At 41.2% G+C, this 12303-nt stretch overlaps 2 protein-coding genes and 1 long non-coding RNA gene across 9 annotated transcripts in view; 1 reads left to right on the top strand and 2 right to left on the bottom strand.

The window, feature by feature from the left end:
* Positions 1 to 12303, top strand: part of COL4A4 (collagen type IV alpha 4 chain) — a 147675-nt gene that overhangs the window by 106604 nt on the left and 28768 nt on the right. For all 6 annotated transcript variants that reach the window (XR_014080676.1, XM_081584675.1, XM_081584676.1 and 3 more), the window contains exons 36-37: positions 983 to 1090; positions 1669 to 1776. Coding sequence is in view for 5 of the 6 variants with exons in the window: in XM_081584675.1 (XP_081440801.1) it covers positions 983 to 1090; positions 1669 to 1776 (216 nt within the window). In the remaining variant the exon portion in view is untranslated. The remainder of the gene's footprint in view (positions 1 to 982; positions 1091 to 1668; positions 1777 to 12303) is intronic.
* The window catches only part of RHBDD1 (rhomboid domain containing 1), a 184445-nt gene continuing 172761 nt past the window's right edge, over positions 620 to 12303 (bottom strand). For both annotated transcript variants that reach the window (XM_081584709.1, XM_081584710.1), the window contains exon 8: positions 620 to 1451. In XM_081584709.1, the coding sequence (XP_081440835.1) occupies positions 1423 to 1451 (29 nt within the window). In that variant the 3' untranslated portion in view covers positions 620 to 1422. The remainder of the gene's footprint in view (positions 1452 to 12303) is intronic.
* On the bottom strand, positions 8852 to 11852 carry LOC145543389 (uncharacterized). Its single transcript, XR_014080684.1, has 2 exons — positions 9892 to 11852; positions 8852 to 9836 (listed from the first exon to the last, which is right to left on the bottom strand). It is a non-coding gene; the product is annotated as an uncharacterized LOC145543389 (long non-coding RNA).

The raw sequence follows: 12303 nt of genomic DNA, 5'->3' as shown, positions 1-12303 counted from the left end.
GTTGTGGGGCTGTGGGTGGGTTACGTGTGGTGATGTGAGTTGATGGAGACTTTATCCAAAACCACTAGGCAACCTCTTTCAAGAACCAAATGCTGAATGATCTGTTCTTGAACACTAAAAGCAGCTGACCCTTCCTCTTCAGCACATCACTGTCCTGAGAAGGGGACCATGGTCGGTTTTTTTTTTAACCTAGTAGATGTATCCACCAGATGTAAAGTGTGGTTCTGGAAGGGGACCCAGTGAGGACAAACCAGCTGTGAAGGACATTAAGAGGACAATTGGGGCAACTCAAGCATGGAATGAATATTGAAAATGATTAATTTTCTTGGCTGTGATGATGTTATTTTGGCCACATAGGAAAATGTTCTTATGTTTTCAGACATACCTCCTGAGATATTTAGAGATGAAATTCCATGATGTCTGTGATTTACTTTAAAATACTTCAGCCCTTAAAAATGCAATAAAAACAACCAAAATATCAGACTCTGTTACCTAAAAATTCTACTCCTAGGAATTTTTCCTGAGGAAACAATTTAATAGAAGAAAAAAAAAATTGAAAATATTTAAAGATCATTATGCATAACAGTAAGCTTAGAAATAACTCAGATGGCCCATAGTAGAGCAATTCGTTAATTAATTTAATTAGGGTTAACTCAATAAGCTATCAGCCACTTGTTTCAAAACAATAATTAGGAAAATGATATGAAGCTTGTAAGATTACTTATGATACAATGCTAATTAAAAATCAATATAAAATTGGGGCCCTTATTTGCACAATGTTATACATATGAAATACTGTGTTAAGTTGGTGGGATTATAGGTGTTTTGTTTTCAATTTTTCCTATATGTTATCTTTTCAATAGAAAAATTGTATGTATGTAAAAGTAAGAGTAGAAAAGAGAGCTGAAGTTGGAGGTTTTATAGATTCACCACCATGGAGAGCAACTGCAGCTACTCAGATGTTCGACCCTTCTTTCTTTAGGACGGTTGGGAGCATCTGGAGAGCAGGGCTTGCCCGGTGCTCAAGGTCCTGGAGGCCCACCCGGAAGGCCAGGACCTCCTGGCTCCTCTGGACCAACAGGATGTCCAGGTAACTTGAAAGGCACCCGGAGACTTCCCGGGCACTCATCTAGATCTTGTCTCTTAGACTGGTCCATAGCTGGCTCTGCCATTTCCCAGACCTGTGACTCTGGACAAGTCGCTTAAACGTACCTATCCCTGACCCCTAAGTTGGAGATAGACTGATCACACTGGGTTAGTCTGGGAGTAAATGAAGACAGACCTGTCTTCAGCCGAGGAGGATGCCAGGCACAAAGTGATGGGCTGACAGAGAAAAGCTCCTCTCCAGCCTTTCCTAAGGCCTCTTCCATTCAGGATGCTGGTTTCCTCTTCTCTTTCAGCCTTCAGGCAAACCTCACCCATTCAACACAACATTTCAACGGCTCCTCCTCCTGCCAATTCAGAATCAAGTGAAAATTTCAAATCAAAATTGGCAACTTTAATCTGAAGTGTATTTTCTCCTCTTGAGATTAAAACTAGGAGGTTAAGGAAGAAAAAGTAATAAAACAATATCCCAGGTACCCATATATTAAGAATATAGATGGTCTCCCCAGTTAAAGAAACTTGTGTATCACCTGGATGCCTGCAAAACCTCCCTGTCATCCTCAGGTAATCCAGGGGGGCCTGGGCTGCAGGGACCCCCAGGAGAAGTGGGGGATCCTGGACCAAGAGGCATCCTGGGGGACCCAGGGGCACCAGGTCTTCCAGGAATAAAAGGTAAGTCAAAAGGAACCCTGACCCCTCAGAGAGTTCTAGCCAGTGATGCTGCCACAAGTTCACAGTGCCTCTCTCGAAACCCAGGGACATGCTCTGGGGTTCCCCCTTTTGTCCAGGATGCCCGTGGACACCTCCTTTTCTTTCTTCCTCAGGCAGCACTGGCCAGGTCTCCTGACCGGCTCTACCAAAATGATGCTCATTTTTTAGGACATTTCTCCCATTGTTTTCCATAATTTTTTGAGCCTTTGCATTTATTCTCTCCCCAGAGAGTCAAGCTCTTGTGTCCTAGATTTCTGTGTTAGACACTAGGCACATAATGTTGAAGAAAACAGACACAGTTCCTGCCTTGGTGGAGTTCACAGTTTAGAAGGAGAGACAGATATTAAATGTGTATTTGCCAATTGTGCAAAGTAAAAGGAAGAGAAAAAAATAAGATGCTATGGTGAAGGAGGAACCCATGTTCATTATCTTTGTTTGATGAAGGAATGTTTTTGTCCTGGTTAAGTTTTTATCCCTTTAAAAGTGTAGTAGATTGGTTATAATATAGGTTTTGTGGAATAGAGTAGAATAGAATATATATATATGTGTGTGTGTGTGTGTGTGTGTATAAAAATCTCATACCCCTCCATTCATCCATGGTACTAATTCCTTTTCAGTCCATTTCTTTCATTGTAGAAAAAATATTTTTTTCCGTGGTACTTTTTGTATACCTCTAGCATAATACTTATGTTGTATCATGTTTGTTTTTGTTCAGAGGTCTTTCTCACCAAGCAGAATATAATGTTTAGTTTTTTTTTAATTTAAAAAGGTTTTAAATGTTTTGCCCACACACAAGGCATGTGCATTCCTAGTTCCCCAACCAGGGATCGACCTCCTGCCCCTTGCATTGGAAGCATGGAGTCCTAACCACTGTACTCCCAGGGAAATCCCAGAATATAAGTTTTTTAAAAACCAAGAATCATTTTTAAGAACTGAACTATAGTTCATTTACAGTGTTGTCTTAGTTTCAGGTATACATCAAGGTGATTCAATCATATATACATGTATATCTATTTTTTCAGATTCTTTTCCCATATAGGTTATTACAAAATATTGATATTAGCTTCCTGTGCTATACATAGGTCCTTGTTGATTATATTATATATAGTATTGTATATATGTTAATCCCAAACTCCCAATTTATCCTTCCCCCCATTTCTCCTTTGGTAACCATTAAGTTTGTTTTCTGTAACCATAAGTTTGTTTTTTATATTCTATTTCTGTTTTTAAAAAATATAATTTATTTATTTTTAATTGGAGGACAATTGCTTTCCAATGTTATGTTGGTTTCTTCCATACATCAACATGAATCAGCCATAGGTGTACATATGTCCCCTCCTCTATTTCTGTTTTGTATATAAGTTCATTTGTATCATTTTTTTTTTTGATCACTACATATAAGCATTATCATATAATACTTGTCTTTCACTGTCTGGCTTACTTCACTTAATATGATACGCTTTAGGTCGATCCATGTTGCTGCCAATGGCATTATTTCATTCTTTTTTAACGGCTGAGTAATATTTCACTGTATATTTGTATAGCACATCTTCTTTATCCATTTATCTGTTGACGGACATTTGGCTGCTTCCATGTCTTGGCTATTACAAATAGTGCTTCAGTGAACACTGGGATGTATGTATCTTTTCAAATTATGGTTTTCTCCATATATATGCTCAGGAGTGGGACTGCAGGATCATATGGTAGCTTGATTTTTAATTTTAAGAACTACTTTTTATATCCTTGGTACAAGTAGATTCCTAGTAAGTCTGTTGGCTGGTTTATTGTGTTTATTTATAAAAATAAATAAAATGTAAATATATTTATAAATTAAAATTACAATTTATAAATTTATTTTTGTAAATAAATACAATTAATTGTTTAATTAATGGAGAAATGGAAGAATGAACAATTGAATGAGTAGCTATGAAGTTGAGAGTCTGTCTTCACCTCAGTCAACAGTTGAAGGGTCCAGCCTTACTTGGTAGATTTTTGTAACCCAGACCCCTCTATCTCCTTCCTCCCTTTTCCTCCCACTTCTGTTTGTTGGGTTGGCTCATGTGTGTGTGTGCGCTAAGTCGCTTCAGTCGTGTCTGACTCGTTGCGACCTCATGGACTGTAGCCCACTAGGCTCCTCTCTGTCCATGGGACTCTCCAGGCAAGAACACTGGAGTAGGTTTCCCTACCCTCTTCCAGGGTATCTTCCCGACCCAGGGATGGAACTTGGGTCTCCTGCATTGGCAGACCTGAGAAGTCCTTAGTTGTCTCATAAGTACAGTAAATTTTGGTAAAATGAAGAGTACTTCCTCTTAGAAGAATTGTAAATCCCTTCTTTTGGGCTCACTCAGTTTATTGTTTTGAAAATCCAAGTAACATTTTTCTACACTCTCACCTCTTCATTTGTCAGATAGATAGAGGGAAGTTGTTTATTTTGAAGAGTTGGTATACACTTATGTATTTCTATCCAGCCAAATAACTAGACCAGGGCAAGCTCCCATCACCAGTACAGAGATAACATATCTTTACACTGTTCTTCTTCCTCTTCACTGGCCTTTTTAGTAATGTGAAGTGCAGTGATTGGTGGTAAATTTAGGATTCCAAGCAAAACAATTTTGTTATTTTCAGAGTTTCTCTGGTTACTGTGGCTGTTTCCTGTCTCTGGCAAACCCTACAACTCTGTTGGGGTATTCTCTGATGCTTTTTTGAGTTTTAAGAGACTAAGTTGGTAAAGAACCAGAAGAAAATGTTTTCCATTGCTTTACTTCTACTGAATCTCCACTTCTTCCTACCCTCCTAGTATAGTAAAATGGCAAGGATTTTCAAGTGTCCTGAAAAGTGAAAATGTTAGTCGCTAGGTAGTGTCTGACTCTGCAACTCCATGTACTGTAGCTCACCGGGCTCCTCTGTCCATGGATTTCTCCAGGCCAGAATACTGGAGTGGGTGGCCATTCCCTTCTCCAGGGGATCTTCCTGACCCAGGGATCAAACCCAGGTAGACTGCATTGCAGGCAGATTCTTTACCATCTGAGCCACCAGGGAAGCCCTGGTGCCATTTTATACACTCAGCTTGAATAAAATGACAAGGCTCATGTTATGATTGTTGATTCTTCCTTTCCTTGAATTCATTTGCACTTACCACGTAGCTTCAGTATGATAGGTTATTAAAAAACTAATAGCTGGTGAATTTGATCGAATAACAAAATTATCTCCAATGACATCATAATTCGGTGCTATGAAACAAGTTTTCTAAGAGGAGAAGTGAGGAAATGAGGAAATTGAGCCAAATGTTCACACCAGTGTACAGATGGGTGCTGCAATGATGTTTCCTGGCCATGCGGGGACACTGTTTCCCTGCAAACAGCCTAGGGAACAACCAGTCTTTTTTTTTTAAAAAAAAATCCACAAAACAGTGAAATACATTCTTAGGAATGAAAATGTCTACAATATAAATCCATTGCTGCCGTTTATCATGCTGATAGAAAAATGAACCACACTCTGGCAGAAATGCTTTGAACTGAGAAACTAAATATTTGAAGTATGTTCTAAATAAGTCAAGGGGACTGATTATCTTGTTTGAACAAACCAGCTGCTGAACTCCAAGTTGTTTGCTCTACTAGAACAGGCCATATGGATTCCGAGTCCTGCTTATGTTCCATCAGATTTAAACTTTCACTTCAACATAGGTAAAAATAGCTTGGTGCTTAGATTTCCAGTACCTCAGTTCAGTTCAGTTCAGTCTCTCAGTCGTGTCCAACTCTTTGCAAGCCCATGAACTGCAGCATGCCAGGCCTCCCTGTCCATCACCAACTCCCGGAGTCCACTCAAACCCAAGTCCATCGAGTTGATGATGTCATCCAGCCATCTCATCCTCTGTCGTCCCCTTCTCCTCCTGCCCTCAATCTTTCCCAGCATGAGGATCTTTTCAAATGAGTCAGCTCTTCGCATGAGGTGGCCAAAGTATTGGAGTTTCAGCTTCAACATCAGTCCTTCCAATGAACACTCAGGACTGATCTCCTTTAGGATGGACTGGTTGGATCTCCTTGCAGTCCAAGGGACTCTCAAGAGTCTTCTCCAACACCACAGTTCAAAAGCATCAATTCTTTGGCACTCAGCTTTCTTTATAGTCCAACTCTCACATCCATACATGACCACTGGAAAAACCATAGCCTTGAATAGACGGACCTTTGTTGGCAAAGTAATGTCTCTGCTTTTTAATATGCTATCTAGGTTGGTCATAACTTTCCTTCCAAGGAGTAAGCATCTTTTAATTTCATGGCTGCAATCACCATCAGGAGTGATTTTGGAGCCCAGAAAAATAAACTCAGCCACTGTTTCCACTGTTTCCCCATCTATCTGCCATGAAGTGATGGGACCAGATGCCATGATCTTAGTTTTCTGAATGTTGAGCTTTAAGCCAGCTTTTTCATTCTCCTCTTTCATTTTCATCAAGAGGCTCTTTAGTTCTTCTTCATTTTCTGCCATAAGGGTGGTGTCATCTGCATATCTGAAGTTATTGGTATTTCTCCCGGCAATCTTGCTTCCAGCTTGTGCTTCTTCCAGCCCAGTGTTTCTCATGATGTCCCCTGCATATAAGTTAAATAAGCAGGATGACAATATACAGCCTTGCCTACTCCTTTTCCTATTTGGAATCAGTCTGTTGTTCCATGTCCAGTTCTAACTGTTGCTTCCTGACCTGCATACGGGTTTCTCAAGAGGCAGGTCAGGTGGTCTGGTATTCCCATCTCTTTCAGAATTTTCCACAGTTTATTGTGATCCACACAGTCAAAGGCTTTGGCATAGTCAATAAAGCAGAAATAGATGTTTTTCTGGTACTCTCTTGCTTTTTCGATGATCCATCGGATGTTGGCAATTTGATCTCTGGTTCCTCTGCCTTTTCTAAAACCAGCTTGAACATCTGGAAGTTCACAGTTCACGTATTGCTGAAGCCTGGCTTGGAGAATTTTAAGCATTACTTTACTAGCGTGTGAGATGAGTGCAATTGTGCGGTAGTTTGAGCATTCTTTGGCATTGCCTTTCTTTGGTATTGAAATGAAAACTGACCTTTTCCAGTCCTGTGGCCATTGCTGAGTTTTCCATATTTGCTGGCATATTGAGTGCAGCACTTTCACAGCATATGCTCAATTCCTAGTTAGGCATTCATATTGTTGTTGTTTAGTTGTTAAGTTGTGTCTGACTCTTTGCCATCCCATGGACTGTAGCCCACCAGTCTCCTCTGTCCATGGGATTTCCCAGGCAAAAATATTGGAATGGGTTGGCATTTCCTTCTCCAGGGGATCTTCCTGACATAGGGATCCAAACTTCATCTGCGGCATTGCAGGCAGATTCTTTACCACTGAGCCACCTGGAAAGCCCCATAGAAGAGTGTAATAATAGAAGCCTAAAATAATAAGCTTTGGCATGAGAGCATGTAAAGAATGTGGGCTGGGTTCTTTCGGTTGATGGCAAGTAAACTGTTTCATAAGAACAAAGCACCTAGAGATATCTTTTATCAGCATAGACAGGCCTGGCACCTCATAGTTGTGAAAATCAGAAACATCCTCCCTTTTCACAACTAGTGCCCCCTCCTTAACCCTGCCCCACAGCATTTACCACTCTTGAGGTAATTGCCTGATTGTTCTGTCAAGTCAAGGATGGTTTCTCTCTCGCTCTCGTGTCTCCTCAGTGCCTGTCACCAAGTACATTTGGGGGCTGAAGCTCCAAGGTTAGGGGACCCTAGCTTAGGCTCTTGTTCATTCCCTCAGTAGGCACTCATGTATTTTCTGAATTAAAGGAGAATTCCATCTTATTTCAGAATCTGTTTTGCTAAGTTTTCCACTTTGTTCAACCATTACCTAGAGGCTCAAAGAAAGGTCTCTTTCCCAGCAGCTTTCAAGTTAGGGTGACCAGCTGTCCTGCTTTGCCTTGGCCAGAGCAGATGCTCAGAACACAGGAGTCACAGTGCTAGAACTAGGCAAGGCACCAGCACACAGGGACAAGTTGGTCACCCTATTAAAGGTATAAACTGTGAATGGTTCCTGGGGATAGGGAAGCATTTTCAGTTTGACAACAAAAGAAAACCTCAGAGTGGGCATCCAGTCACGAGTCTGCTGGCTCACAGAGATGGAAGCTTTAATTGTGCTTACAGTTAGGAGATGAGATCAGATTCTCCGACTAGAGAACGCCCTCGCCTGTGTACGCAGTGATACGCAGCCTTAAATGATGGTTGTTAAGCCAGAGGATGACCAGAGAGGTGAATAAAAAAAAGCCTCATTACTGAGGACTGTGTTTTGTGAGCCTAATTGCCTCTCATCTGCCCTGTACGTATTTTATGCATGAACAACTCTCTGATTTAGAGATGGGATGGATAAAAAGCTTTCAGTGAAAAAAGGAAAAACTGCCCTTAAAACCCTACCCAGATGTAGCTGCATTCAATTTAGAAAGATAACATTGGGTCAGATAAGGGTCGGCCAGTTCAACAATGGCGAGAGGCTGAAATTGTGACAGAGTAGGATTTGGACGTGTTGATGTGACAATGGAGAGTTGGCAGCAGTTGAGACATTCCACCCCCAGCCAAGTCCCCAAGCCATCAATCTCAGTGGCTTAAGCTGGAGATCAAAACACATTGAAATAGCAGAGTAGTCTCAAAAAATGTATTATCGTTTCAGATAGATGGCAATAAATATCCAGATTTGGCAGATGAAGAAGGTCTGTGTGTTCTTTTGGTGCAAACTTGAACCATTTGCTCATAAGTAGGAAAGAGAATTGGAAAACAAGCTCGGCTAGACCTGATAAAAGTGGTTAGGAAATAAGAGCTTTGGGGAAAATGGGGGTGCATTCCTCCCTTTTTTGGTTTCGAGAGAATATGGCTCATTTGCACCAATTTAACGTTTAGGTTTTAAAATAGAGTAACTGTTTCCAGTATTGATAAAAAATAAAGTGGAACCAATGAACTGTTCCATCTTCCAATAAGAAGTCTACAGAGGACTTACCTTAATGAAGAAATAATAATGAGTGCCTGAATTATTTATATACAGACGGAAAACACTAACTTCCCCCAATCTGACTCATTCTATAAATCTATCAATGAAAGATGTTACATGCAAACAGAAATTGGAGTTCACTCTTTTTTACAGCTTTCTCTCACCCTGTTCAATCCCTCACCCTCCTTGATTATAATCCTAAAAGATGATGCTGTCAAAGTGCTGCACTCAATATGTCAACAAATTTAGAAAACTCAGCAGTGTCCACAACACTGGAAAAGTTTAGTTTTCATCCCAATTCCAAAAAAGTTTGGAATGCCAAATTGTGTGCAGTGCCAAACAATGTTCCAACTACTGTACAATGGCACTCATTTTGCATGCTAGCAAGGTAATGCTCAAAATCCTTCAAGCTAGGCTTCAGTCATATGTGATCCGAGAAATTCCAGATGTAGACTCGACTTAGAAAGGGCAGAGGAACCAGAGATCAAAGGGACAACATTTGCTAGATCATAGAGAAAACAAGGGAATTCCAGAAAAACATCTGCTTCTGTTTCATTGGCTACACCAAAGCCTTTGATTGTGTGGATCACAACAAACTGTGGAAAATTCTTAAAGAGATGGGAATATCAGACCACCTCATCTGTCTCCTGAGCAAACTGTATGAGGTCAAGACATGGAACAATGGACTGGTTCCAAATTGGGAAAGGAGTATGTTAAGGCTGTATATTGATTATTTAACTTATATGCAGAGCACATCACGTGAAATGCTGGGCTGGAATCAAGATCACTGGGAGAAATACCAACAACCTCAGATATGCAGATGATACTTCTTTAATGACAGAAAGCAAAGAGGAACTAAAGACCCTCTTGATGAAAGTGAAAGAAGAGAGTGAAAAAGCTGGCTTAAAACTCAACATTCAAAAAACTAAGATCATGGCATCCAGTCCCATCACTTCATGGAGAATAGAAGGGGGAAAAAGTGGAAACAGTGATAGATTTTATCTTCTTGGGCTCCAAAATTACTGTGGACAGTGACTGCAGCTATGATATTAAAAGACACTTGCTCCTTGGAAGAAAAACTCTTTCAAACCTAGACAGCATATTAAAAAGCAGAGACATCACTTTGCTAACAAAGGTCCAGATAGTCAAAGCTATGGTTTTTTCAGTAGTCATGTATGGATGTGAGAGTTGGACTATGAAAAAGGCTGAGCGCCAAAGAACTGATCCTTTTGAATTGTGGTGCTGGAGAAGACTCTTGAGAGTCGCTTGGACTGCAAGGAGGTCAAACCAGTCAATCCTAAAGGAAATCAACCCTGAATATTCATTAGAAGGACTGATGCTGAAGATGAAGCTCCAATACTTTGGCCACCTGATGTGAAGAGTTGACTCACTGGAAAAGACCCCGATGCTGGGAAAGATTGAGGGCAGGAGGAGAATGGAGGCAGCAGAGGATGAGATGGTTGGATTGTATCATCAACCTGATGGACATCAGTTAGAGCAAACTCTGGGATATGGTAAAGGACGGGGAAGCCTGGCATGCTGCAGTCCATGGGGTTACAAAGATTTGGACATGACTTAGCAATAAACAACAACTCCTCCTGTCCAGTCCCTCACCCTCCTTGTTCTAGACTTGGTCCTTTCCTCATTCATTCACTCACTCACTCAACAAACATTTATTGAGCACCTACTGTGTGTCAGGATATATGCTAAGTGCAGGAATAGAAGGAGTAATAAGACCTGTTCTTGCACTCAGTTAATTTACCCAAAGTCAGCCAGTCACCACAGACAGGACTGCTACACAGAGTGGGATAGGTTGGGCAGAAGGGCCTAGAGGGAGCTCTGTAAGTGTCATGGGGGGTGGTGAGGGCACTTCTCTGTGTTAGTCATAAGCGAAGGTGTGATTTTCACAATTTCGAGGGCTATGACCTAAACTGAATGAATGCCTGACTGTGCTCTGAGGGGCTTTTAGCCTTAGGTGAGAAAGAACAGTTTCTGGATGGGAAATCCATTAGTGCAGTGGGAAGGCTACCAGGCTTGGCCAGGGGCTGAGAAGATTCTTTTCCCACATCTATCAGTGGGACATGTGTGGAGCACTTGGCAGAAGACTCACCAGCCAGGGATGTTCTGTACCGATTTGTAACCTGTCTATTCTGTCCCTCTCTCCCTGCTTCCCTTTACTTCCTCCCTACAAATCTATATAGTTATATGTCTTATAGCACATATTATATTGGATTGGCCAAGCAGTTTTTTGGGGGTTTTCAATAACATCTTACACAGAAAAATCCGAATGAACTTCTTGGCCAACCCAATATAATACATATTGGGTTGACGAAAGAGTACATTTGGATTTTTCCATAGTATCACTCAGTGACAGTTTGTGGTTTGTTTTGGGCTTCCTAAGTGGTGCTAGTGGTAAAGAATCTGCCTGCCAATGCAGTAGACACAAGAGACCCAGGTTCGATCCCTGGGTTGAGAAGATCCCGTGGAGAAGGAAATGGCAACCCACTCCAGTATTCTTGCCTGGAAAATTCCATGGGCAGAGGAACCTGTCAGGCTCCAGTTCATGGCACATTTGAGCTGCAGGCCTGTTCTCTCTGAATGGCACAGTGCTCAGAAACATCAGCAGGACATGCATTCCACAGTGTGCCACAGACCCACCTGGCCTTACTGTCTTACTACATTTATCCAGGTAGATTGTGATGAAATTAGAATCTGCAGACCATGGTGGAGAGGGAAGATTCTGGGCGTGGGAGGAGGGAAGCAGGGGTTTACTCCCACCCAATCTCTTCCTTATCTAGAATGGCTTTATTGTTGTAAAATTGGTGGTCGTTTCCTATGCCAAGATTCAGTAATTCTGGACTGTATCTGTCTAGAAAGAGAGAGATTCATGATATGGTCAGAAACGAATAGAACTGTGTTAAAACCAAAGAAAGGGAGACTTCGTTCCCTGGCGGTCCAGTGGTTAAGACCATCCAGTGCAGCGGGCGCAGGTTCAGTCCCTGGTCGGAGAGCTAAGATCCCACATCCCTCGCAGACAAAAAAATAAAACACAAGAAATATTGTAACAAATTCAATAAAGACTTTAAAAATGGTCCACATAAAAAAAAACACATTATGAAAAAATAGTTACGTGTTAGGATATATGCCGAATTAAGGATGGAGTGGGAGATTGGGGTTAGCAGATGCAAGATGTTATATATAGAATGGATAAACAACAAGGTCCTATTGTATAGCACAGGGAACTATACTAAATATCCTATGATAAAGATTAATGGGAAAAATATTTACTATGTATACATATATATATACATATACACACACACACACACACACACACACACACACACACACATATATATATACTTCCCTGGTGGCTCTAATGGTAAAGAATCTGCCTGCAGTGCAAGAGACTTGGGTTTAATCCCTGGGTCAGGAAGATCCCCTGGAGAAGGGAAAGGCTACCCACTCCAGTGTTCTTGCCTGCAGAACTCCATGGACAGAGGAGCCT

Source organism: Giraffa tippelskirchi, chromosome 3 (assembly GCF_054371585.1).
Source record: "Giraffa tippelskirchi isolate mGirTip1 chromosome 3, T2T-mGirTip1v1.2.pri, whole genome shotgun sequence".
Taxonomy (NCBI): domain Eukaryota; kingdom Metazoa; phylum Chordata; class Mammalia; order Artiodactyla; family Giraffidae; genus Giraffa; species Giraffa tippelskirchi.
Note: the sequence above shows the minus strand (reverse complement) of the source record. Positions and strands in the feature narration are given on the sequence as shown.